Below are 25,609 nucleotides of genomic sequence, written 5' to 3' on the forward strand. Positions count from 1 at the left end.
CAATTTAAAGTTGTTATTGTGGCCTTTTTAAGTTCAAATGAACATTCAGCCTGTGTAGCGTTTTCTTGTGTCTGTCTTAATCTGTGCTGGGGGATTCTCAGGCTGATTCTGATCAGTTCCTTAATGATCACAATCTGTGCTGTTGTACACAATGCAGTCTTTTCAAGGCTCAGCATGTTTTGTATGCAAAATGCCATGTTCTGAGAGTCTAATCCACCTGTAGTGTGTACAAGTGTGCACAACATCATTACTTGTAAATAAAAATGCATATCTAATAATCTTCTCTTATATCATTCAACGCCAGTCTTTTTAACACATTTTTATTATGTAACTATCAACAAAACTGTCTGTAATATGTGATTCAATATGACAGACAATTAAAATACAAACAATATACACAGAATATTCTGATAAAGACCATGCCAATGCAGTCCAACACTGCACTGGCAACTGTTTTCTAGCATAAGCAAAGGATGCAGAAGATTACTATTCATAACATTTATAAAAATTGATATTCAAATATATATTCACTTTCCCTATTTGTGACAGCGAAGAAGCCAGCTGATTTGTACAGTATGCAAAGTCTACGAACCTGCAGTTCATATCAAAGAAGTTACATTACATAGACCAACAACGCATTACACAAATTATATAAATACACAAATACAAGAAGAGGTTAATATAAGTTTCCTGTATAAAATATAAATATTAGGTCTGCTCATTTCATATGGTTTACATCAAAAATTACACCATCAATGGACCATAAGATATGTTGCTTCTGGGCTTTTTGTTGCCACACTGATGATATTTACACAGTTTTGACATCAGATTTCTACATCTTTAACTTCACAACATTGTGGAATACAATTTAAAGCTGATTCCAGCTCAGTATATGACTGGAGAACAGTTCTTCCATCCTCTAGGCTTTGGTCTCCCTCAGGTCCATGACTGGTCCAGCTCTGATTTGCATCACTGGTCCAGATCATTGCTGTCGCGGCTGTTGGGCCGGTAGTGGCGCTGGCAGAACTCCCTGACCCGACCACAAGCCTCCACCATCATCTCCTCCGGCACAGTCACCACAATGCGAAAGTAGTTAGGATACTCGAATGCCTGGGAAAGGACAGAGAATGGATACTCTTAGATTTTCAAGTGATTACACATGCTTTTCATTTATACATAAAATGAAGTGTGTACATATTGGGACAAATGGATAAATGATGAGCAGGGACAAAAAAGGATGGTGTCTTACCGAGGCAGGCAGACAGAAGACAGACTGCTCAGTCACCAGCCGTTCAGTGAACTCCACATCATTCTTGAAATCAGGAAAGTGATCCATGTCAATCCCCACCTGGATAAAGGTCACATATACACACAGTTTCCTCTTAGAAGAAGCTCACATTTATATTCAAACTTCCATCAACTGAAGAACAAACTGTAGAATGATAGAGTAAAATGTTTAGATTCACATGCATGGACAGCTGAGATAAGAACCTTAATGTGAAATAAATGTGTTGTGATGTGTAATACTGTCTATCAAGTGTGGCTCATGTGGGGAAGTTTAAGAATTATTTTTTCATGCTTGAGCTTCAGAATTTGTTTTTATAAAACCTGCACCAGTTTCATAAGAAGGTGAAAATTCATTACCAGTGACATCCTGAAAATAACATGTTTGTCTGCTTAATTTATTAATATGGCTATCAATTTTAAGATGCTGTAATGTAACAGCTGATTATGTAAGAGGCTTTTTGATGTATTTTGCAGTGATGGAATGTAACTGAAAGTAATTGAAAGTACCTTTGCTCAAGTACTGTATTTAAGTACAATTTTGTGGTACTTGCACTTGAGTATTTCCATTTTCTGTTCCTTTATACTTCCACTCAACTACATTTCGGAGAGATTGTACTTTTTACTGCACTACATTTATTTCATAACTTGAGTTACTTGTAACTTTGCAGATTGCATGCCGCACAAGAGCCAAATTAGCACATTTAAATGGCACATTTTTAAATTGAATTATTATATCGGCAATCTAAGAAAATAATATCCAGATACTGGAGCTCCCTCCAGAACAACAGAAGACATTATACTGTCTGTTACGAGAAAATTCTTCAAACACTGACCATGAGGTACATGGCTCCTGAAGGCATGACAGGATTCAGGCCAGGGATTGTGGACAACTCATTGAAACAAATCTCTGCGTTGGACTAAGGAAGAAAAAGATAAAACATCCAGTCAGTAAAACATGTTTAATACATGTCAAAGAGAACTGAAGACACATTATGAAAAAGAAGACATGAAGTAGTTTGGTCACATAAGTTTAGAGGGATTTGAGTAAGAAAATAAGACCGACGTGTGTAACAGGGAGTCACTGAGACAGTATTCTGATTAATGTGTATGTCCCAGACTAAAGATATTACTCAGTCCTAATTCACCACGCCCTGTTTTTACCTTAAGAAAGCTGATGGTGTTGTTGTAGAAGCTTTGAGATGTGTTGTTGAGGATGTTCTCTAAGGCACCCTGGACGATGCTGCAGGCTCCCAGAATACGTTGGGTCAGTTTCACCAGACCCTGTCGAATCTTTAGAGGAGACATACTGCATGTGTCAATTAGGTCAGTGAAACAGTTATCTATTGTAGACTTCCTACTCTCTGTTAAAAGAATGCACAAAAAAGCCTATATACCTGAGATCCTAATATATCATTCCTGTCATGGATAAGGATCCATCCCATCCTCCAACCAGGGACCAGCCACCGTTTAGCCAAACCGCCGCAGGAAAGGATGGGAACGTCGCTGCTGAGAGATGCCATGGAAGGACTATCGCATCCTGGGAAAACCTGAGAAAGGGTGCAGGAACACAATGACACATGTTCAGATGGCAAAACCATCCATGGTCACTGGTCACCATTGTCCACTGTCACTCAACATTGACAGGGGGCTTGATGGTAACGTCAATTCATGCTGACATTGAATGGAACTCAATTTCAAATGGATGCCTCACACTCAAGTCAATTAAGTCGTGAGTAGACAACAAAAAAAATGTTACTCCCTTGGGCTCTAACATCTTAGTCTAGTATATAGCCAAAGTTCCGTCACAACTCAGAAACTTTGCACTATCAGAAATTTTTCCCATAAAGAAGGAAAAATTTGAGTGGTTAAAGCAGCATAAACTAACTTTTGGGCCACTTGGGGGCGGCAGAACAAGCTGTGAACACAAAATCATTATAATAGTTATTCTGGAGGTGAGGGAGAAACTAAAGGAAGAGTATGAGAAGAGATATAGTATTAGATTAGATAGTAGAGAGAGAGTGGGAGAGAGTGTGTATGGAGGGGGGACACTGATCACAGTACCTGACTGTGGTTATCTGTAACCATAGTCAGATACGCTCCTCCCATTGAAAGCTGGTTCTCATTATAGCTGTACAGTTTCTTTGACGCGGAGCAGGGGAACTGCCCCACTTTCTATTGGCCAGACTGCTATGAATGACATAACATCAATGGACATGTAAAAGGAGCCTGCCCAGTACACGGTGTGTGTCTGCATAGCTCTCTAATTTAAAGCAGTTTTTGGATTGTGGCAGGCTCCGCCACATCTCCCCTCTCTGAAATCAAGTATGAGGCAAGTAATAGTAGGATTACATTAAACCACTATAATCAATATGGAGCGGTTAATTCAATGTGTGCAGTGAAAAACATCTGTAAATGAGCAAACATGGAGCAGTAACCAATTTTTTCAGAACTGAAGAAGAAAACAATTAATTTTGCAGACATGCCCTGTAAAATATAAATTACTTCTAAGGGTGTTATGGAGGAGAGTATCAGTGGGGCATTACCCCCCTAACCCTCTCCCCCTGCATGGCTGGTGAAGTTCAGACACCCTGGCCCCTTGGCCTCCGAACATTCAAGTCATAAAAGCTCTCCAACCACCACAACACACACCCCATTCCTCTTGTTTCTGCTGCAAAAAACCCACATCTGCATTAATCGCAAACACATGCAGGCAAAAAAGTGCAGAGTCATTCTGGTCTGGAGGAGGAGCAGGATGGGGGGGGGGGTTATGTAATTGCAAGTAGTCTTGTCTTAATGCACTTCATACTTTGATGAATGAACAGGCCAAACTTCTATTTGTCCACTTTAAACTACACTAATATTGATTTTTACATTTGCAGCTATCAGGGGCACCGAGATTAATTAATGTACTATAAAACACTGACTTGTAAAAGATCATAGTTGAAGAACACTCAAGTAGTTGAGGTGACATTCAAAGAATCAGAAGCTGAAAGATGCTTTCAGACATGACCCATGATTTTTGTTTATCCCCTTATCAGAATGTTGCCTAAGTGGAAAACTACTGGAGTCTACGTGTGTGTGTGTGCATCTGCATGTTTGCCTGACCTTTAACTAAAGTTTGAGCAGAACAGACTTGGCCAAGGACGGCACTGATGCCAACACTTTGGACTGAATGTGCTGAAAAACTGTTGTTTTCCAACAGTCAATATTTAAATTTGGTCATTTTCAGGTTTAAAGGGTAGGTTCACCCACTTTCTAGTTCTTCTACTTCTGATTTCTGCCTCTACCCCATTACATTAGAGATGACTGGAGTTTTTGAGGAAAAGCTGCTAGTAGTGAACACTGTGAATTATACAGTAAAGATGTATAGACACTGTAGGAAAAGCTAATCACAGAGACTGTGCAATTGCGTGAAACTAAAATGAAAAGACGCGACTGAGTAGACACAAATGTGCTTAAGGCTGTTCGAATTAAGGTACCCAGTGAGCACAAACTGGGATTCCAACTTTGATTTCTAGTTGAAACCTGGCCGATTTCCTATCTGAAAAAACATCTATGATCTCTTCTCTCGCCGTCTTTTCAACAGTCTAATATGCAGTTACAACATCAATGTGTCATAAAACACAAATTTGTATAATTATTTTGATAATTTGTTCATTTGCAGGTTGAAAAGAGAGAAAACATTGATTAATATATAAAGATGTCAGCCTGTTTTCAGTTTTGTGACATTTTCCAGCTAATCAACAAGGATTTTTAAATAGTTTGTTTAAGAAATCGGAAAATTTAATCAACCCATAAAGGAGCAGTTAGTTCAGTTTATCACAAATGTTCTAAATCAACCCATTTGGAGATGCAGGATGCACAGGATGGGTATTAAAATCTGTTTTTTGAAAAGTAACTAGTAACTAAAGCTGTCAGAGGGTCAGAGGGGAGTAAAAGTACAATAAATCCCTCCAAGATTTAGTGGGGTAGAAGTATGAGGTCGCACCAAATAGAAATACTCAAGAAAAGTACAAGTACCTCAAATTTGTAATTTAGGGCCGGATCTACTAAGATCCCAAATTGCTTGTACTAATCTGCGTGTGCAATCTAGAAATTTGCGTGTGGGGTTGAACCGCGGTTTGCGGGTGATTTACTAAGAGTGATTGATTTAAACGAGGGTTTAGCGTGTTTCATGGTTTTCAGCATGGCGAGTTTGAGAGAGCGAAAGTGCAAAGTGAAATTCTACCCTTTGGAATTAGAAGTGTTGGTAGAGGAAGCGAATAAACATTTCAATGAGCTGCAGCAAAGGAATCTGACGCTCGCGCAAAGGAACGCCGTGTGGGAGAAAATCGGTGAAAAAGTTAATGCTGTTGGAAAAAACAGGCGAACAGTGGATGAAGTGAAAAGGAGATACCAAGACATCAGAAGAAGAACAAAATGAAAAATTGGCGTGTTGTTTTTGTTTTGGCGTCTCCTTCTTGCAACAATAACCGCAGCCATGTGTGCGCAATTACGCATACAAACCGTTTGCACCTCCCTTTGAGACGTGTTAAATATAGAAGCAGTTTCTATGAGCAAAATTGCTTTCAGGTTTGATAAATCACTTTGCGTGTGCTAAATTAATATATTTACATTTTCTCCACCCAGAACACGCACAATTGCGTGTAAACGCCCCATATTGCATATTCATTGCTGCAAACGTACTAACTGGATGCAGACGCGCTATTCTGCACCTTTGACAGACGCAACCCTTTTTGCGCACTGTTAGTAAATCAGTTTGTACATTTTTTGCGTGTGCAAGGAGTTTGCACACATTTTCATACACGCAAACCTTTAGTAGATCCGGCCTTTAGTGTGCTTGAGTGAATGTACTTAGCTGTGCGTCACCTCTGCACATAGACACACACTCATTGATAGCTACAACTAATGTCTGTAAAGTTGGGACATTAGCTGTGGTTGAATAAACACAAACTGCAAAAACTCTCCAGTAGTAAACTTCATATGAATAAGCAGCATGATGTTGCATTTAAGATGAGGCTGAAATTAGGGGTGCAACAATCCAACTTTGTCCAACAAGCACAGGACTTTCACCCAAGAGGCCGCTGTTCATGTCCAGTGTGAAATCCAAAGTCATCGGTGAGTTATTTTAATTTAGTAACTTAATGAAGTTACGTCACATACATGATGTAACTGAGGTAGGTACGTTCGTAACTGAAGTTAGATAAGAAATGTAGTTGTTTTAAGCCAAAGAACAATGTGTCCTCAGCCTAACCAAGTGGTTTTAGTGCCTAAACCTAACCAGACTGTGACAGTACAACAAAGGTCCAGTCTTCCTGTTGCTGCTATGTTTGAACGTCATGTCATTTCGGTAGTCACTGGCAATTGACCTATTCAGTCGTCGTAGGTATGAGGATATGTTGTATCACAAAAAAAGCCATCATATCAAAGTCACAAAGTACTCACTTGAAAGAAACCATTTAAGGTAATGTATGCTATTTTCAACCTCTAGACAGAGCAGCAGACCGTCATGTGAAAAACTCCACTGTGATAAATAATCATTATATTTGAACTGGATGGCACTTTTGAGTATATACATACGCATAGCCAGTATCTAAAATGCTATCACCCGGCCCACGTCCCCTGCTTGCCCTTGCTGACCTCCCCCCCCCCCACTCGTTCAGCATACTGGTTGCTGCTTCCAGGCTTCATTCAACACACAAGGCCTGTAATCCCCCCTGTGCTGATGTGGGGTTGTCCACCCACCATCCAGAGCCAGATCAAATACCACCAAATAAAACACCTGCTTTCACTGTGATGAAAAATGTGTCTCGCTGGTGTTACAGAGGGCCAAGCCCACCTGCTAACCTGTACTTTGTAACTTGTGTTGCTGCCTAGTTGTACTCACCATATCGCTGTAGATCTCATCAGCCAGAATGGGAACACAGTGTCTGGAGGCCACTGAGAAAAACAAGAATAATTTCAGTGTAACTCTAAGATTAAGTAAATTCTGTCCAATACTGTCCAATTGTTTGACTTCAACTGATGCCAATTGAAAGCTTTTGAGGATTTGAACTCCTACTAAAGCAGAGTGAGGCAGAATTGCAGCTAACCTTTGAGGATCTTCTGTAGGTGTTCCTTGTTGAAGACAGAGCCACATGGGTTGGAGGGATTGGTAACAATCATACAGGATGTCCTCTCATCAATAAGGCTCTCCAGGTGTTGTAGGTCAACCTCCCATGACTTCTCTGGCTGCAAAACAAAGATGTATGTCAGGATGAGACAAACATTTAGTGCTTCAGAGTGTACCAGGAAGGTGAAAAGTATCATGTGCTTCATACCCAGTATAAGGTTAACAGTCATACATGGCCTAAATCATTCTCATAGGGCACTGACCGAGTCGAAACTCTGGTTACTTATTCAGCGTAACCATGCTTCATGTTTCTTCTGCCTCTGATTTTTGCGCTCACCAGAATGCAGTGGAGATGATTGGAGTTACATCTATGATGCTCACAGCATCGATGGATCACATTTGAAAATAATCCATAACAACAGTTTCTATTCAGAAACAGTGGCTATGTGTTTCTGCATAATGACATAAACAGTTGTTATGAGGCAGTTGTGGAGAAGCTGCTGTTACTGAACGCTATGAATTAAGATGTGTCCAGATTGCAGAAAGTTACAATGGCAGTGCAATTGGGTTTGAAGGCAACAGATACAGGTCCAACTTATAACTACACTTTCACAGCTTTGGAGTTGTTAGAAGGCATATTGTTCCATTTGTGGTGAAGTTTCCTCCTCCTTCAAGATTCCTGTTTTAAGTAGTAGTTAGTTTTGATCTAACGTACAGCCATTGAGGTATACATGCACCAGATTGTTGTGGAGAAAATATAAAATATAAAATCCCATTGATTACAATTTATAATACAAAGAATGATAACTGTATTTCAAGGTGTCTTGACTTATAATGGTGGTCTATTAGGAAAATGCTTTTTAGGCTGCAGGGGATATTATTGTTATAATATCACCAGTGACCACTGGGACAAATTGGCAGCACAGCTAAGTGTAAACCTAAGACGATGTCACCAATTGGTTAATAGACTGCTGTGTTGAAGCTTTTTTGAATTGAGTTTGGCATTATGGCCTTCGCCTTTTTGGTCTTTTGTAGCCAAAAGTGACCATATTTGGACGATAGAGTTGGGCTGCAGAAGATACAATTGCTACGCCTCTATCCTCCTTGAACAGTCACCGTGTAAGCGACCATACAACCACCCAGACACTGTTAACTGAGGTGATAAATCAAGTGAGAACTAGGGTCATTTTCTCATAAGCTTACATAAAATTGAACTTCTTTTTTTAACCAGTTGAGTCACCCCCTGTTGGCCATTAGAAAGAATGCAAGTTTCAGGCTATTCTGCCTTGGCTTCATTAATTCATTCAGATATCCATCCATAGTACTGTATCCAGTTGTCTCAGCAGAGTGAGACTTTTTGATCAAGAAATAGTGTTCTGTCTTTAAGCTTGCAAACTGAAAGGTATAGGTACAGTTTCTGATTTTAGAATAAAGTGAGAACAGAGAATAAACAGCATGGTGTTACACGTGCCCCTTCTTACCAGCAGATTGTAGAGTTTGACCTCAATGCCCATGGAGACAGCCAGAGTCTTATATAAGGAGAAGCCTGGGCATGGGACCAGGATGTTGTCCCCTGGGTTACACAGAACACTGATAGCCAGGTCAATGGCCTGACTGCAGCCACTGGTCAAAATCACATCCTGAAAGGGAGGGCGGTTGCACTTTACTTTTAACAGCACGGACACCAAAACCACACATTTATGCTTACCCTACAGCCTCTACTCTTTGACTAAAGTCACTGTAAAAAGTGTGTTAACTTCTAAGACATAAACTCTGATTCATTACAGTCTGATTATTATGAGCATTAAGTTGCAAACAGTGTTTATAACATGATGCTGCTGAAGAAATTTTAATTTTGCTTACTATGTGGGAGCAACACACTAAGTTGTAATATACTGTGATTCAGATGTAAAGGTAGCACTGCAGAAGGATGAGGATGAGAAAGCATGAATATAAAAGGTATGAAGTGTATGAGCACCTCTGCCTCTAGGGGAGCCTCAGGGCAGCTGTAAAAGTTGGCCACTGCCTGCCGGCTCTTCAGATAACCTGCCGGTAGACACAGAGGAAATATACAGATGATGCAAACAGAGATACATTGGGTCTCTTGAAGAATCGGGGGAAATCGAATAATATTTTTCACTACATTTCCTCCCTTTGGAGCGGTTTCACTGACGGTTGGGGTTGATAAATAGAAGCATGCAGTAGTTACTGAAATCAAACAATAGCTGGCTCCTAAATTTCTCCTTATATGTTGAAGGTGACAATGCACAGAGTGACCTAATGTAGCTGTAAAACTACTAAAACACATCATCTTTATGCATCTGTGGTCCTGCTTTTATGTCCAGCCATTTTACTTTTTTGAATTTAGCTAGTTTACCGGTTAGTGTGACTCACCAACAGAAGGAGCATAGCCATTGTATTTTTGGGAGTCTATGGCATCTTTCATGGCCTGAAGCACTGCATCATCTGTAGGCAGGTTTCCAAACACAGTGGGATCCCCTGAGGAACAAATGTGATTGAGAAAAGGTAAGCAATCAGCCAACAATGAGGGATGTAAAATACAAGATAAAGAGCTATTAGAATAAACCGAAAACAGTAAAAGAAGTGGACAGCAGTGGACAGTATGCCATTTCATATGTATATACCAATTATTATTATCATTGCATATAGGTAATTTATTTAGTCTATCTTGTTTCCAATCTTAGAAACTAATTGGAAATCTAAGAGTATAGTTATCCCTTGATGATTATAATCATATAATTGAATTCATCTGAACATCTTATTGATTAATAACCAGCCTGTTCACCCTGGTGAACCTAATTAATTAATAATTACAAAGTGAAAGTTTGCATTGCATGTAAACAACAAAGCAGTTTCTCCAGAAGTTTTCAAAGCCCCAGCTTTGTCATGCAGAAACCCTCTTACCTATAGAGAGCGCGATCATGGGTTTATCCGGGTTCGGGGTGAGCTTCATCCCATCCACAATGGCCCTGATGGGATTGAGCGTGTTGTTGGCCATCTCAGAGGGCTTCACCTCCCATCTCTGCCTGCGGCTCTTGGCTTTGGCCGGATAAAAACTGCCATTCACACTGACATGGTGGATACCATTTCCATGTACTCCCTTCCCATTGAGGCTTTTGGCATTGACAGTGCTTTTTCCATGGACTCCATTCCCATTCATCTGAACCAAGTAAGACTTGTTATCCATCCTGGAGCTGGCGAGGTTGATGGACAATAAATGTTAGAGCAGCGGAAAAAGAGTTAGATAGAATTAAAGCAATACAGGAGTGGCTGGGCAGACCTGTGACTGAATCAATTCAACTTTTTATCCTCCCTCTCCTCTTATTTATACGCTCTCTGTCCCCTCACCTCCCAACCAGCTCGATCATCTCCCTCCCCCTCCCTGGTTGTCTGAAACTCTGCGAACCAATAGATTGGTGCTATGAGCAGCAGAGAGAAAATAAAAAAAAACACATCATACTGATGACCTTGCTCCCTACCACCACCTCCTCTCAGACTTCACCTCAACTGTATCAGCAGCCAAATCTGCCTTCTACCTGTCAAAGATCAACTCCTCTGCCTCCAACCCCAGGAAACTACTATTCTCCATGTTCTCCTCGCTCCTCACCCCTCCGATGACTTTGCAACTTACTTTACCAAGAAAGTAAAAGACATCAGCTCCTCATTTACTCCTATGCCCATCCAGAAAGCATCTCCCCCAACTCTCACCTCTGAAGATGTTCACACACTAGTGACGTCTAACCGTGCCACCACCTGTTCCCTTGACCTGATTCTCTCTTCTCCAAAACATCTCACACGACATCTTGCCTTACCTCACCACCCTGATCAACTCCTCCCTCACTTCAGGTGTGTCCTTTCAAGACAGCTACAGTAAAGCCACTCCTAAAGAAACTCACCCTAGACTCACCTGACATCTGAAACTACAGACCTGTATCTCTTCTTTCATTCCTCTCTAAAACCCTGGAACATGCTGTCCACAACCAACTGTCCTCCTATCTTTCACAAAATGACCTCCTCGACCCTAATCAGTCAGGCTTCAGGGCTGCTCACTCCACTGAAACGGCCCTCCTCACAGTGACTGAGTCGCTCCGTGCCACCAGAGCCTCATCCCACTCGTCCATCCTCATTCTCCTCGAACTATCTTCTCCGTTTGACACAGTCAACCACCAAATCCTCCTCTCCACTCTGGCTGAACTTGGCATCGCTGACTCTGCTCGAACATGGTTCACATCATACCTGACAAATTGCACCTGGCGCCTCAGTGATGGAACAAACTCCCGACCAATGTCAGGACAGCAGAGTCACTCGCCATCTTCCGCAAAAGACTCAAGACTCACTTGTTCAGACTTCAACTTGACCCCGCATAGCACGACTGTATTTGCAGTATTTTAGAAATGTATTTGCCTTCAGATGCACGTCTCTTAATGATTTCTTCAGCATTTCAGTTTCTGTTATTATTATGGTGTAAGCACGGGCTCTCTCTCTCTCATTTATTTATTTGGATTTTTGTTAAGTTGCCGAGTTGGATCACTAGAGTGGGTCAATGGATGACTTTTTCAAAGCCTGGTATTGTGCTGGTGGACTCTTAAATCATTAATGATATGAGCAGTGTAGATATGATGCTGTGCTTCTGTCTAGTCTGTGCAGTCTGGTATTTGTCTGTGTTTTTTAATTTTTTTCTCCATACTACATACATTTGTGTTAATGTTCATGTTGATTGAAAATCTAAATAAAGAATTAAATAACAAAAGTGAGTAGATAAACACTGAATTTTCATTTTTGGGTGAACTGTTCCTTTAAGTTTAATCTTGAGGTACTTTATGTGAGTACTCCATTATATGCTAGGCTACTTATGCTTTTACTCCGCTACGATTTAAAGGAGAATCTTGTACTCTCTACTCCCCTACATTTATCTAACATTTATAGTTACTAGTTACTTCAGACATTTAGACTTAGATACATATGACCATCTTATAAAATATAATGAATTATTATAGATTTTGGAGTTTACAAAACTATATAAAATACTCCAAATTATAAAATACTAAAAATGATCTCCCCTGCAACCACCTACAATCATTGTCAATAACACTAAACCAATAACAGTGCATTAAAGATGTAATATTGTAACACTAAAAGGGGCCATTCTGCATGAAAAATACTTTTGAAATATACTTTTCATACCTTTGAGGTACATTTGATTGTTCATACTTTGACTTAAGTTAAAGCGGAGTATTGTTACTTCTTCTTATGTAGAGGAGCTGAATACTTCCACCGACAGTGGAAATTTCCTTTTGACAAGGCTGATGCACAACCACAAAAAACTGCCTCATAATGTTTGTCTGAATGCATTATAGTGGATAACTTAAAGTGAATATCAATCTAAATATTCTCATTCATATGTGATTGATCATCATTCTGCACATTCGGAGATTATTATCAGATGAATATATTAGCATATATAGTTTCTTTATCAATTCTGCTGGTTTCACAAAATGTTATTTCATTTTCAGTCATCCAAGTAATTCTGTTCTTTGTGTTCCATCTTCTTTGAACGGACCGGGAGGTGATTCATCTTAATCGCTCTAAACGGGTGTCACAAAGACCATATTCTCAACTCTTGCATAAATAATTGATCTATCGTTGTGCAAAACAAATGATCTTTGGAAGATGAACTTACAGTGATATATCTCCAAAACATCAGCAAAACAGATGAATCTTGAAAACGTGTGTAATTATCATGCAGTTTGTTAAATATTAGACCATTAATTGAAATTATAAAGGTTTATGTTAAAAAAAATCATATATTTGTACTTACCTCATTATATATTCAACAGAAAGTCTCCGACAAGGCTGCAGTACAGGTTAATGACTTAAATAAACTGAATAGTTTTGGGATGTTTTATGTCGGTTTTATAGCAAGACCTCCAAAAATGGGTGTTGAGCCCTGCCCTTACTTCCATTGGTGGATGCTGAGGAATGTACCATACACCCCTCTTACATCACTAACCAGAACCATGCCTCCTCAAACACTTAACGGAGGCAATTACCGGCCAGAGGACAGGGTGCAGGGGGACGGCTCTCACGCACAGCTCGGCGGCATCTGCATGCGTGCGTCACACGCATTGGCGTCAGAACAGGGGCTCGTCAACGTGGCTGCGGGGATGAAAGTGACAAGTACCTGAATACTAAACCACTGTGCATCTTTGCCTTGTTATATATATATATATATATATATATATATATATATATATATATGTATATATATATATATATATATATATATATATATATATATATATATATATATATATATATATATTAATTATAAAGGGAAACTACAAAAAAACCTCTGTCTTTCTTCAAAAGAACTGACCTCAGTATTTTTATTTTATACTACATTATACTTTCCTGACACTGAACAACTACAATTAATAATTTCACATTTCACATAAGATATGAGCTTAAAAATATGATGCAATAATATTGATCAAACCATTGAACTAAATAAAAAAAACCAACTACAATGCTACAGATTAATGCACCAATATTCCAATAACAATACCAATAACACACAGGAGGACATTTTCTTCATAATAAGTACTTCTTTGAGCAGGCCTATTTTAAGTACATTTAGCTAATTATACTTTCATACTTAATAGTTTAATTTCCTCCATTAGTATATTTAGATTGTAAGATGATGCTGCAATGCTGTTTTCAAAAATGTTTTGTGGACTACAAGCTTTATCTGACTCTCAGTCAGCATGGGGGTGAGTAGATGGTAATGAAATTTTCAAAATTTAGGGTAACATTTTCCTTTCAGCTAGATAGTGTTGAGGGGAATAGCAGAGTTGGGTGTTACTCTCTTTCACATACAAAAAGATCTGTCTGCCTTAAAAAATTTAAATTTGTTTAATTCAACGCTCTGACCAAAACAACACGTGAAACTATGTTGTAAAGTCTGAACAAATACTCAGGAATACAGAACGAATAACAGTAACGGTTATCCCCTCGCTGCTAGGTGCTCCGTGCCCAACCAAAAAAGTTACTTATTCATGATGTGTATGACATACTAAGGCTAACAACTGAGTCAACAAAACATGTTATGATTTCATGTGTCAGTGTTTACCAGATGTGAGCCACTAGACTGACAGGTCACATAGTGTTGCATCGATATGTTACACACAGGAAAACTGGTTTAGAAAAAACACACTGATGATGGGGTTGTTTTGCTACTGGACGCATTTGAGTCATCTTTCAAAGGTACCCCATTTCCTATACATTCAGTGAACTGCAGCCTGACGTGCTGGCAGTGGGCAGGGAAAAGGAGGAGGTCTAACTTAACAATATAAGTGGAAAACTACTGCTTACATAAGAGCTGGTCAGTCAAGCAGTTTTTTCTATTAACGGTAGGGTTACATGCTCTGCATCAGCTCATTTTAGCTTCCCTTTGAATGAAATACTGACAGTAAAGGCTGAGAAAGTCCTCTGACTGTAATCGAGAAAAACCGAGAACAGATAAAAGTGGTACAAAATGAGTAATAAAAACTAAACGGTCATGTTGTGCTTTTGCATTAATTATATAGAAAAAGTTATTATATTTTTCATTACTGACAAATATCTTTAAAAGATAAAACCACCAATGAATTTCTCCTATAGTACAATTCTACAGCACCAGAACATAATATATATCAGGCTTACACTACAAAGAAAATGTTTCTTTTTCTTTCTTTTTTTTCTTTTTTTTATCTTTTACCAAACATCAACGTTCCTGAACATTAGACCTAAGCAGAGGACGGGTTTGTCTTATTGTCAGTAGATGATCTGGCTGCTTGTGTGGACCTTAATTTGGACCTCAGTGTCTAACCAAAACTGCAAAGTCATTGTGTGGTACCCCATCAGGGAGAGTTTCATAAATCAGCTTGGTGGGGAGTCAACATGATCTCACCACAAGTAGTCAGAGCTTTTGACTTAGCGTTGCATTGCTTGCCACACTAAAGGGATTTTCTGCATTCTAAGATGTCACAAATTTAAGGCAAAGCCATAAACAGCACAGTTTAATGAATTAATGTAATGTAATGTAATGTAATTCTCCTTTCATTGGCAGTAATTTGGAGGTTTAATAAGGTGGTCTTATAACCAGAAAGTGTCCAGTATGAGTCTTCAAACTGCTAGGGTAAATGTGGGTCATGAAATCAGATGAGTGACCCTGTCACCTACACAGTGACCTACTATTAACAAGCCACTGAGCAAGGCACTGAGCCATCGACTATTCCAGTGACACTCAATGGCCAAAAGAACAAAGGACAGCTCCCAGTGTAAGAATGGGCAGCAGGACATAAACATAACATATACAACATATAAAGAAGAGGAAATGAAGCCAGTCATCCCTAAAAAGGTCACGTAAAACATTAAAAAAATGTCATGTCCCAAGTGGCCACACAACAAAAAAACAATTAAACATCCTTTTAGAACAAAATCTTAAAGTACAATTTAAACAAAGTGAACATTCATACATTACATTCGCCGTGGCATCTTTTTGATAAGCTTATGCAATGTCACAACATTTATTTCTGTCCAGAGTTGCATTAATTTTTCGCCAAGATCTTGTACTGATGATGGGAGAGTCAGGCTGCTAGGTAAAGTCTTCTCCAGCACATCCCAAAGATTCTCAGTGGGGTTAAGGTCTGGACTGTGGTGGCCATCAATGTGTGAAAATGATGTCTCATGCTCCCTGAACCACTCTTTCACAGTTTGAGCCCGATGAATTGTGGCATTGTCATCTTGGAATATGTCCATGCTATTAGGGAAGAAAAAATCCATTGATAGAAAAACCTGGTCATTCAGTATATTCAGGTCGTCAGCTGACCTCAGCTTTTGGGCACATAACGTTGCTGAACCTAAACCTGACCAACTGAATCAACCCCAGATCATAACACTGCCCCCAGAGGCTTGTACGGTAGGCACTTGGCATGATGGGTGCAACACTTCATCCGCCTCTCCTCGCACCCAGATGAGCCTATCACTCTGAAACAGGGTAAATCTGGACTCATCCGACCACATGACCTTTTTTCATCGCTCCAGAGTCCAATCTTTATGCTCCCTCGCAAACTGAAGCCTTTATTTCCCCCATTTAGCCTCACTGATAAGTGTTTTTTTAAGGCTACACAGCTGTTTAGTCCCAATCCCTTGAGTTGTCTTCATATTGTGTGTGTGGAAATGTTCTTACTTTCACTATTAAACATAGCCGTGAGTTCTACTGTTGATTTTTTACCATTTGATTTCAAAAGTTTAAGTGATCTCAGATCATGATCATTCAAGATTTTTTCTGACCACATTTTTTCCTTGAAGATGATCATTCACCACTATCCTTCCAGCTTTTAATGATGTGTTGGAGAGTTCTTTACCCAATTTTAGTAGTTTCAGCAATCTCCTTAGTTGTTTTTATTGCTTGATGCAGGCCAATAATTTGACCCTTCTGAAACAGAGTAATATCTTTTCCACGACCACAGGATATGTATTCCCAGATGGTTGTTTAAGAAATCAAAAGCTACTCACTGCATCAGTTAGGGTTCAATAACTTGTGGCCAGCTGAAATGTATTAATCACTGCAGTAATTATCCAATGGAAGGCTCTTACCTATTTGCTTAGTTAAATCCGGGTGGTGACTTTTTTTTTTGGCCAGGCAGTGTATTTACCCCCTTTTAAAACCTCACCTGACTTTCAATCGGAGTAGATAATGACTGAATTTTCATTTTTGGTTAAACTGTTCCTTTTCGAACAAGGCCACATATGCACTAGCAGCTCTGTGAGGATGTGATTAGGCACTGTGGTTCTTTGAGCTAAATGCCCACAGGATCACAATGCTAGAATGCTGATGCTTATGGGGTTGTGTTTAACATGTTCTCACAACATTGCCACATATGGTGGATTAAAATGAATATCACAGCAATGAACTGAAAGAGCTACACATTATTTAATTTTTACATACAAAAAACTGAATATTAAAAAAACAGCATATATTGCATAAAAGATGTACACAGTGGCTTTAAAAGCAAAAGAGAAAACATGCAGTGTTAATAAGTTGGGAACATCTGATGTAATACCGAGTTACAACATTCACACAGGCCTTAGAGTAAATAAATAAATAAATCGATACAAGCCTTCAATGGAAAATCCACCTTAAAATAAATGTATTTTCCGACAATACACTTTATTTGTTAATCTGAAGTATTTTACAATAAATACTAATAAAACTTTTGGATGGTTGGATGTATAAGCTCAAATAGAAATTTTATGTGAGTCGGTCACTAATAACGTGGTAACATGATTAATTCAAGCATAGCACTGTAATTTCCATCTTGTCACTTGTAAATATATTAGCTTTATTGTCAAAACAATACAGTGCATTTTTTATTATAAAGTCTGTTTTTAAGGTGGATTTCCTTTTAATCAGGAGTTATATAATGATTCAGTACACACAAAGTATACCCCTTGGAACTTTGTACCCTGCCATTCAACTAGCACTGTATCACCATGCCAAGAGCCTTGGTGAGCCATTCTGTCTCTCACTGCTGTTGATTGCATCTGTGTACTGATATGTATCTGAGTCCCTTTGGAGGATCAGGTTGCCATGGGTGAACTACAAAACATCATAGTGTGGGTATGTGTTTTGATGGACTTTGACGTTGTATGACATGTATCATGTGACAAAGCTGATGTTTTGCATTAGCCTGGCAAGTAACAGTCATAGAAAAAGCAAACTATCACCTGCTGCCAAGAGAAAATTGGTCAGGATAGTCAAGAGTCAAGCAAAAACCACCAAAAAGCAAGTCTGCAATGAATTGGAAGGTGCTGGAAGACAGGTGTCAGTGTCCACAGTCAAGTGTGATTTACATCAACATGAGTTGAGAGGCTGCTGTGAAAGAAAGAAGCCCTTGATCCAGACGCAACAACTTAAAGCTCAACTGAAGTTTGCTGCTGATCACATGGATGAAGAAAAAACTTTTTGGAGGAAAACTGTGGTGAAACAAAAATTTAGTTGTTTGACCACAATGAGCAGCAATATGATTGGAGGAGAGAAGGTGAGACCTTTAACCCCAACAGCACCATACCTACTGTCAAGCAGGGTGCTGGTAGTATTACGCTGTAGGGCTGTTTTGCTGCCAGTGGATCTGCTGCTCTAAAGAAAGTAAATGGAATAATGAAGAAGGAGGATTATCTCCAAATTCTTCAACCTAAAAGCATCCCAATTATGCAATTGGGATGCAATTATCCCAAACACACATCAAAAGTGGTAAAAGAATGGCTAAATCAGGCTGGAATTGAGGTTTTGGAATGGCCTTCCCAACGTCCTGACTTGAACCCCGTCAGAACATGTGGACTGTGTTGAAGAAACAAGTCTGTGCCAGGAACACAACAACATTAGTTGAACTTCACCGATTCTGTCAAGAGGAGTGGTTAAAATTCAGCCAGAGGCCTGTCAGAAGCTTGTGGATGGCTATCAAAAGCACCAAATTGAGTTGAAAATGACTAAGGGACATTTAACCAAATATTAGAATTACTGTATGTATATTTTTGATCTAGCAGATTTGGTCATATTTTCAGAAGACCTATAATAAATTCGTTATTGAACCAAACTTCATGAATGTTCTTTGTGACAAAGTAGTATGTGTTCCTCTCATTACATCACAGAAAAATGAGAGCTGTAGAAATCACTGGAACTGAAGACTGCCATGATATACATGTTCTTAAGTGCATGTAAACTTTTGACCACGACTGTATATATTGTCAAGTCTGCTCTATTGCATCTATAACCACACCCAACAGTGGCACACTACTACATCACTGCAGTCAGTGATGTAGTAGTGTGCCCCAGTACAGTTTGACACCAAACTCCATACAGTTTCATGTCAACTTGCCAACCCCGACAATTGCCTTGTGTTTCTTCTTAGTTATCTTGTTAAGAAAACCAGCAGGAACCAGTTTCCTACAAGCATATATCAGGAAAATTAGACACCACAAAGTCCTCTGATCTTTATGGCGAGACAGTCTTCTCTCACATCAAAACGTTGCAGTGCCCCTCCTAAGTTAACAGATGATTTCACAATGATTCAGCAATTTGCACGTACAGTTCAGAATCTTTCTACTGCAGAAATGAATAAAAGAAGGCAAAACAACCTCTGTCTTGGGCTGGACTCACGTCTTAAATTTGTCGATGATTGTCATCAATCATATCTGGTAACTAATGAATCAGAATCAGTTTGGGTTACTTTTTTTCCCATTGGACACCAACGTACACCAATCAGCCAAAACATGGACTAACAAAGGACTAACAGGTGAAGTGAAGAACATTGATCATCTCGTAACAGTGCATTGTTCTGCTGGGACATCTTGGATCCTGGCATTCATGTGGATGCCAGTTGACACACACCAGCCACCCCAACACCTCTTCAGACCAAGTACACCCACTCATTGCAATGGCACTACCCGATGGCAGTGACCAAACTTCAACAAGGAGAACTTCAGTAACCTCTCCCCTCAGCTGCACTGCAAAAAAGGCTCAGGAACGGCTTAAGGAACATGACAAAGAGCGCAAGGCACTGACCTAGCCTCCAAAGTCCCCACGTCCCAATCTGATCAAACATCTGTGGGACATGCTGGAACAATTCCGATCCATGGAGGCTCCACCACGCAACAAACGCTACTCAAAGGATCTCCCGCCAAAGCCTTGGTGCCAGATATCACAGGACACCCCCAGAAGTCTTGTGTCCATGCCTTGATGAGTCAGACTAAAGTCCAATCCATGGTGGGGCCTCCATTGCTTGGTTTTCTTCCGGGACATCCCACGGATGTTCCATCAAATTCAAATCTGGGATGTTTTGAGGCCAGGTCGACGCCTTGAGCTCTTTATTGCTCTTTTAATATCAGGATCCAAGGATTCCCAGCAGAACATTACATTGTAACTTCACCTGTTATTCCTTTTCATGTTTTGGCTGATCAAGTCCATCATATCAGCTATAACAGTCAAAGCAACACATTTCTTATATTTGTTCGGAGTTCAGTTTTCCGTGCAGGAGGTAAAGTATAATTCAAGGGCACAGCTAGTAATCAATCTTCGGGTCAAAAGCCAGTAAACAGTGTCCTCATATTACCTCCACCACAAAGGCTCTATCTACAATACTGTTCCCCTCAACAGCACTATGTAAATATGGAAATGCAAACAGTGGTGACCCTTTGGGATGCGTCACTCACGTCGATACCAGTTTTTGAACCAGTCTTATTCACACATTTGATCACGATGCAGGCAGTTGGTGCCGTGTCATGCCACTGCCATATAGAGTTGACTTTCATTGAATTGGTTGGCTGACTCAGGAGATAGGCACACGACTCAGCACGTGACTCCCAGTGAGCAGTCCATGGGTCCATGTCTGCCTAACATCAACTAACAAGGAAGTGCACCGTTTTGCTTCATACACACATATGACAAAGCTTTGTTCAGACTCAGAAAACAAGGCTCTTTATAACACCAAAATGCATCTGAAATGGATCTCTGAGCTTGTAGCAAACCTGAACTTATTTTGGTGCCTTAAATAACATTTATTTCTACAGTGTAGGGGCTGGGTATCATTCACATTTTCACCAATACCTGTACCTGGAATTTGGTACCAGTACCTAACAGTGCCTTTTTTATACTTAACTCTCACTGTAAAAACAAAAATGTTATTTCAGTTGTAAAAGATAAATATGGTATAACACAGGCATTGTTTCAAAGGAGGCAGTTATTCAAAGACTTGTCTAGTGAAAGTTATTGGAAAAAGTTAGTGAAACATTGGGCACAGTACAATTCTCACTTGGATTGGATAAAAATAGATAAATCTATGATTGCCCCTTTTAAATCCATAAAAGTACTTTCGCAGGTGAGACAAACAGATGGAGAAATAAACCCCATATTAAAGCACTCCCAGTGGTTATAGTCCAAGGTGCATAAAAGCATGGGAAAATCTCAATATAGACACGTTTATTCCTCTATATGGAATAACCCTCGAGTACGGATAGGGAAACCTGCACTTAATTGGAATAGTTGGCAGGAGAGCGGTATATGTATGATTAATAATTTGAATAGAAATTACATATTTAAGACATATCAGGAGCTAGTTGACCAGTATGACTTGGAAGGGAAGGGAGAATTATGGAAATATTTTCAGCTAAGGAGCAGTATGAGGAGCCTGTTCAAACTTAACTGGGGTTTTGAGGAACCCAATACAATACAGATGCTTTTTGACTGACCAAACATAATAACAGTGCTTCATTGTTCTACAAAGCCATTATAAATACACAAAGTGACAAATGTGAAAATCTAAGATTAATTTGGAAAAAGGACTGAGGACATGATATTGGAGAGGGGACATGGCAGGATATCATATCCAGTACTGGCTGGGCCACAAGAGATATTAGCAGTAAATTTACACACTACAAAATCATACATACTATTACACCCCATCAAAGCTATTTAGAATGGGCCTGATACATGATAGAAATTGTTGGAAAAGAAAGGATACGGTGGGCACATTTTTGCATGCTATGTGGGAATGCCGCATGGTCAAGGGCACAATTTCCACTGGGGACAGTAGCCACAGGCTGTAATTGCAAAACAACAAGAAACTCTGCACGTACTGACCGCGTGGAGCCTTGAAAGTAGCCTCTAACTTCATGAACGCAGCTCAAACCAACCCGGTGCCTCAGCACGGTGACCAAGCTTTGATAAATACACAGGATCCGCGCATCCTCACGCATTTCAGCCGGGTCGCTACCGGAGCTAAATTTAAAAAAAATAAATTAAAAAAAAGCGCTTGTTGCGGTGGAGCTGAGAACAGCGGAGTTTCCTCTACTACAGCTGAACAGCTGACATGTGGTCAAGACGTACAGACCTGTCACAGTGTCACGGTGCATTTCATAATTATAAACTTCAACCTCAGAGCTCTCTGTCCTCAGACTGTCCTCACCTGTCCTGAACATCACACAGGGACAACATGGAGCCATGGAGCTGCTTGTGTGATTGGTTACTGAGTTGTGTGATTGGTTACTGAGTTGTGTGATTGGTTACTGAGTTGTCTGATTGGTTACTGAGTTGTGTGATTGGTTACTGAGTTGTCCGATTGGTTACTGAGTTGTGTGATTGGTTACTGAGTTGTGTGATTGGTTACTGATTTGTCTGATTGGTTACTGAGTTGAGTTGATTTGTGTCTGACTGACTGTCAGTCTGTGACCGACACTGTCTATGGTGCGGAAAGCTCAAGCAGGTTGATGTCTGTCTGAATCAGTAGCTACCATGTCTTTGTTACAACATAAACATTAAATGGACACAGACAGTCTACAATTAACATGGTAGCTACATGGCTTAGACATGGTAGCCACAGACTCAGACAGTGACCTGTGTGTGTGTGTGTGTGTGTGTGTGTGTGTGTGTGTGTGTGTGTGTGTGTGTGTGTGTGTGTCAGAGGGGGTGATCTGTGGCATTGTCTTCTGCAGAAATATTTAGTGTGACTGGCATGTTTAAATAATGGAATAAATGCAATGTTTAAATAACTATCACAAGGGCCCATCGAGAATGCTCCGCCCTCTCTGTGCTGAGACCCACGCTCCGCCACTGGCAGTATGGCTAATGACAAAATAGTAGGCTAGGGTTAAATAGAAATGGCATGATTTAAGCTCTACGCAGGCAGAAATCGAGCGCACTATGTGCGCACAAATTTCGCCATTCCTACTTGTGTCCCCCCCACTTCTGAAACTAAAGTTTCGCCCTTGCGCATGGTTACTCTCTTTTGGAGAAAGGTGCTGCTGTAACTGGGTGAATGGGTAGAACAGCCATTGCCATGCTCCCCTCAGTTATGTCTACTTGGGGATAAAACATTTTTGCCACCAGGTGTCACTAAAGCTCAGTTTGGTTTGTTGGTAAATGGTTACATTACTGCAGCAAGAGTTACAAAAAACAAAAAACTCAGAATACGCTGAATGGATAAAACTAATGACGGAAGCTGCCTCTTTTGAATATTGGCTCAAATGAATAATACAAAAGGAAAGTTTTCTGAAGTCTGGGATAACTTCTTTCTATTTATTAAGGGCTCGTGACAAAGTATATATGGATGCATCTGTGAAATGTTTACATTGTCATTAAAGACTGTCTTTTTGTTCTTGTTTTGTTTGCTGTTTTGTAAGTATTATGTCTGTATGTTGAATATTTAATTGAAAGAAAATCAATAAAAATTTGAATGACAGAAAAGAATGTAAATAACTGTCAAAAGAAACATTACTTACAAACAGTAAAGGGCAGCAGGATGACATTGTAGCATCTAATCTGCCTGATCCAAAACAGAAAGACTGCATTTCTGTTGTCCCCGAAAACAGTATGCAATACACTTAAAGTTGGTAGCTACAAAGAAACATACTGTTTCAGCATACTAAATGCATAGGTGTGGTTTGTGTGGAGGCAGGAGAGGCGATGCCCCCCCTAGCGGCTGAGAAATGTCACTACATTGAGTCTAACACAGGTCCAACCGAACTATTTCTTGTCTAAATACCAATATATCAAAGTGATCTTATAAAATATAAATTATGAATATAAGATATAAATCTGAATTATCTTATGTTTGATTTTGTAATAAATTGATTACTTGTTGTGACCAATGGTGCTAGTTGTGTCATGCAACGTTAGTGGCGAGTTCCCCGTTTTGAAGTCAGCCATTCAGGTAGCTATTTTTCTGAGTATGCATATTTTAGTTTTCAATTTCATGTATCCAACTACTAAATGGTTTAAAGGGGTATATATGGAAAATGAATGCCTTACAGTATAACCCTACACAAATTGATGATTGACTTGACTGAAAAACTTTAACTTTATGGTTGCGAGTGTGGTTCAAATGTATGTGCTTGTGTGTGAAAGACAAATACCTTAAGTAGTCAAACAAATCAGAATCAGAAATTCCTTTATTTGTCCCGCAAATGGGTAAATTTGTGCGTCACAGCAGCCAAAGGACAGTTCAATATAACAATAAACAATAATAATAGTAAAAAATAAATTATATAATAAAAAGGTAAGAAATAGAAATAGACTCGTATATACATACAGTCAGTTCCATAAATATTGGGACATTGACACAATTCTCTTCTTTTTGGCTCTATACACCACTACAATGGATTTGAAATGAAACGAACAAGATGTGCTTTAACTGCAGACTTTCAGCTTTAATTTGAGGGTATTTACATCCAAAATCAGGTGAACGGTGCAGGAATTACAACAGTTTCTATATATGCCTCCCACTTTTTAAGGGACCAAAAGTAATGGGACAAACTAAACAATCATAAATTAAACTTTCAATGTTTAATACTTGGTTGCAAATCCTTTGCAGTCAATTACAGCCTGAAGTCTGGAAGCCATAGACATCACCAGACGCTGGGTTTCATCCCTGGTGATGCTCTGCCAGGCCTCTACTGCAACGGTCTTCAGTTCCTGCTTGTTCTTGGGGCGGTTTCCCTTCAGTTTGGTCTTCAGCAAGTGAAATGCATGCTCAATCGGATTCAGGTCAGGTGATTGACTTGGCCATTGCATAACATTCCACTTATTTGCCTTAAAAAACTCTTTGGTTGCTTTTGCAGTATGCTTTGGGTCATTGTCCATCTGCACTGTGAAGCGCCGTCCAATGAGTTCTGAAGCATTTGGCTGAATATGAGCAGATAATATTGCTCGAAACACTTCAGAATTCATCCTGCTGCTTTTGTTAGCAGTTACATCATCAATAAATGCAAGGGAACCAGTTCCATTGGCAGCCATACATGCCCACGCCATGACACTACCACCACCATGCTTCACTGATGTGGTGGTATGTTTTGTATCATGAGCAGTTCCTTTCCGTCTCCACACTCTTCTCTTCCCATCACTGTGGTACAAGTTGATCTTGGTCTCATCTGTCCATAGGATGTTTTAGGACTATAGGATTAGGTTATAGGTTATAGGATGTTTTTTTAGGTGTTGTTTGGCAAATTCTAATCTGGTCTTCCTGCTTTTGAGGCTCACCAATGGTTTACATCTTGTGGTGAACCCTCTGTATTCACTCTGGTGAATGTTCCAAACAGTTGATTTGGCCACACCTAATGTTTTTGCTATTTCTCTGATGGGTTTGTTTTGATTTT

The 25,609-nt window shown here is 39.6% G+C and overlaps 1 protein-coding gene across 1 annotated transcript; it reads right to left on the reverse strand.

Moving 5' to 3' along the window:
* Nucleotides 1-304: 304 nt before the first annotated feature.
* tat (tyrosine aminotransferase) lies at nucleotides 305-13,308 on the reverse strand. Its single transcript, XM_073471310.1, has 12 exons — nucleotides 13,239-13,308; nucleotides 10,325-10,614; nucleotides 9,794-9,898; nucleotides 9,378-9,445; nucleotides 8,881-9,039; nucleotides 7,380-7,518; nucleotides 7,175-7,227; nucleotides 2,682-2,834; nucleotides 2,449-2,577; nucleotides 2,121-2,204; nucleotides 1,250-1,348; nucleotides 305-1,110 (listed from the first exon to the last, which is right to left on the reverse strand). Exons 1-12 carry the CDS (start codon nucleotides 13,241-13,243, stop codon nucleotides 970-972), a joined length of 1,425 nt encoding a protein of 474 aa, XP_073327411.1. The 5' UTR covers nucleotides 13,244-13,308; the 3' UTR covers nucleotides 305-969.
* Nucleotides 13,309-25,609: the final 12,301 nt, after the last annotated feature.

The sequence above is a fragment of the Pagrus major genome, chromosome 8 (assembly GCF_040436345.1).
Source record: "Pagrus major chromosome 8, Pma_NU_1.0".
Classification (NCBI taxonomy): domain Eukaryota; kingdom Metazoa; phylum Chordata; class Actinopteri; order Spariformes; family Sparidae; genus Pagrus; species Pagrus major.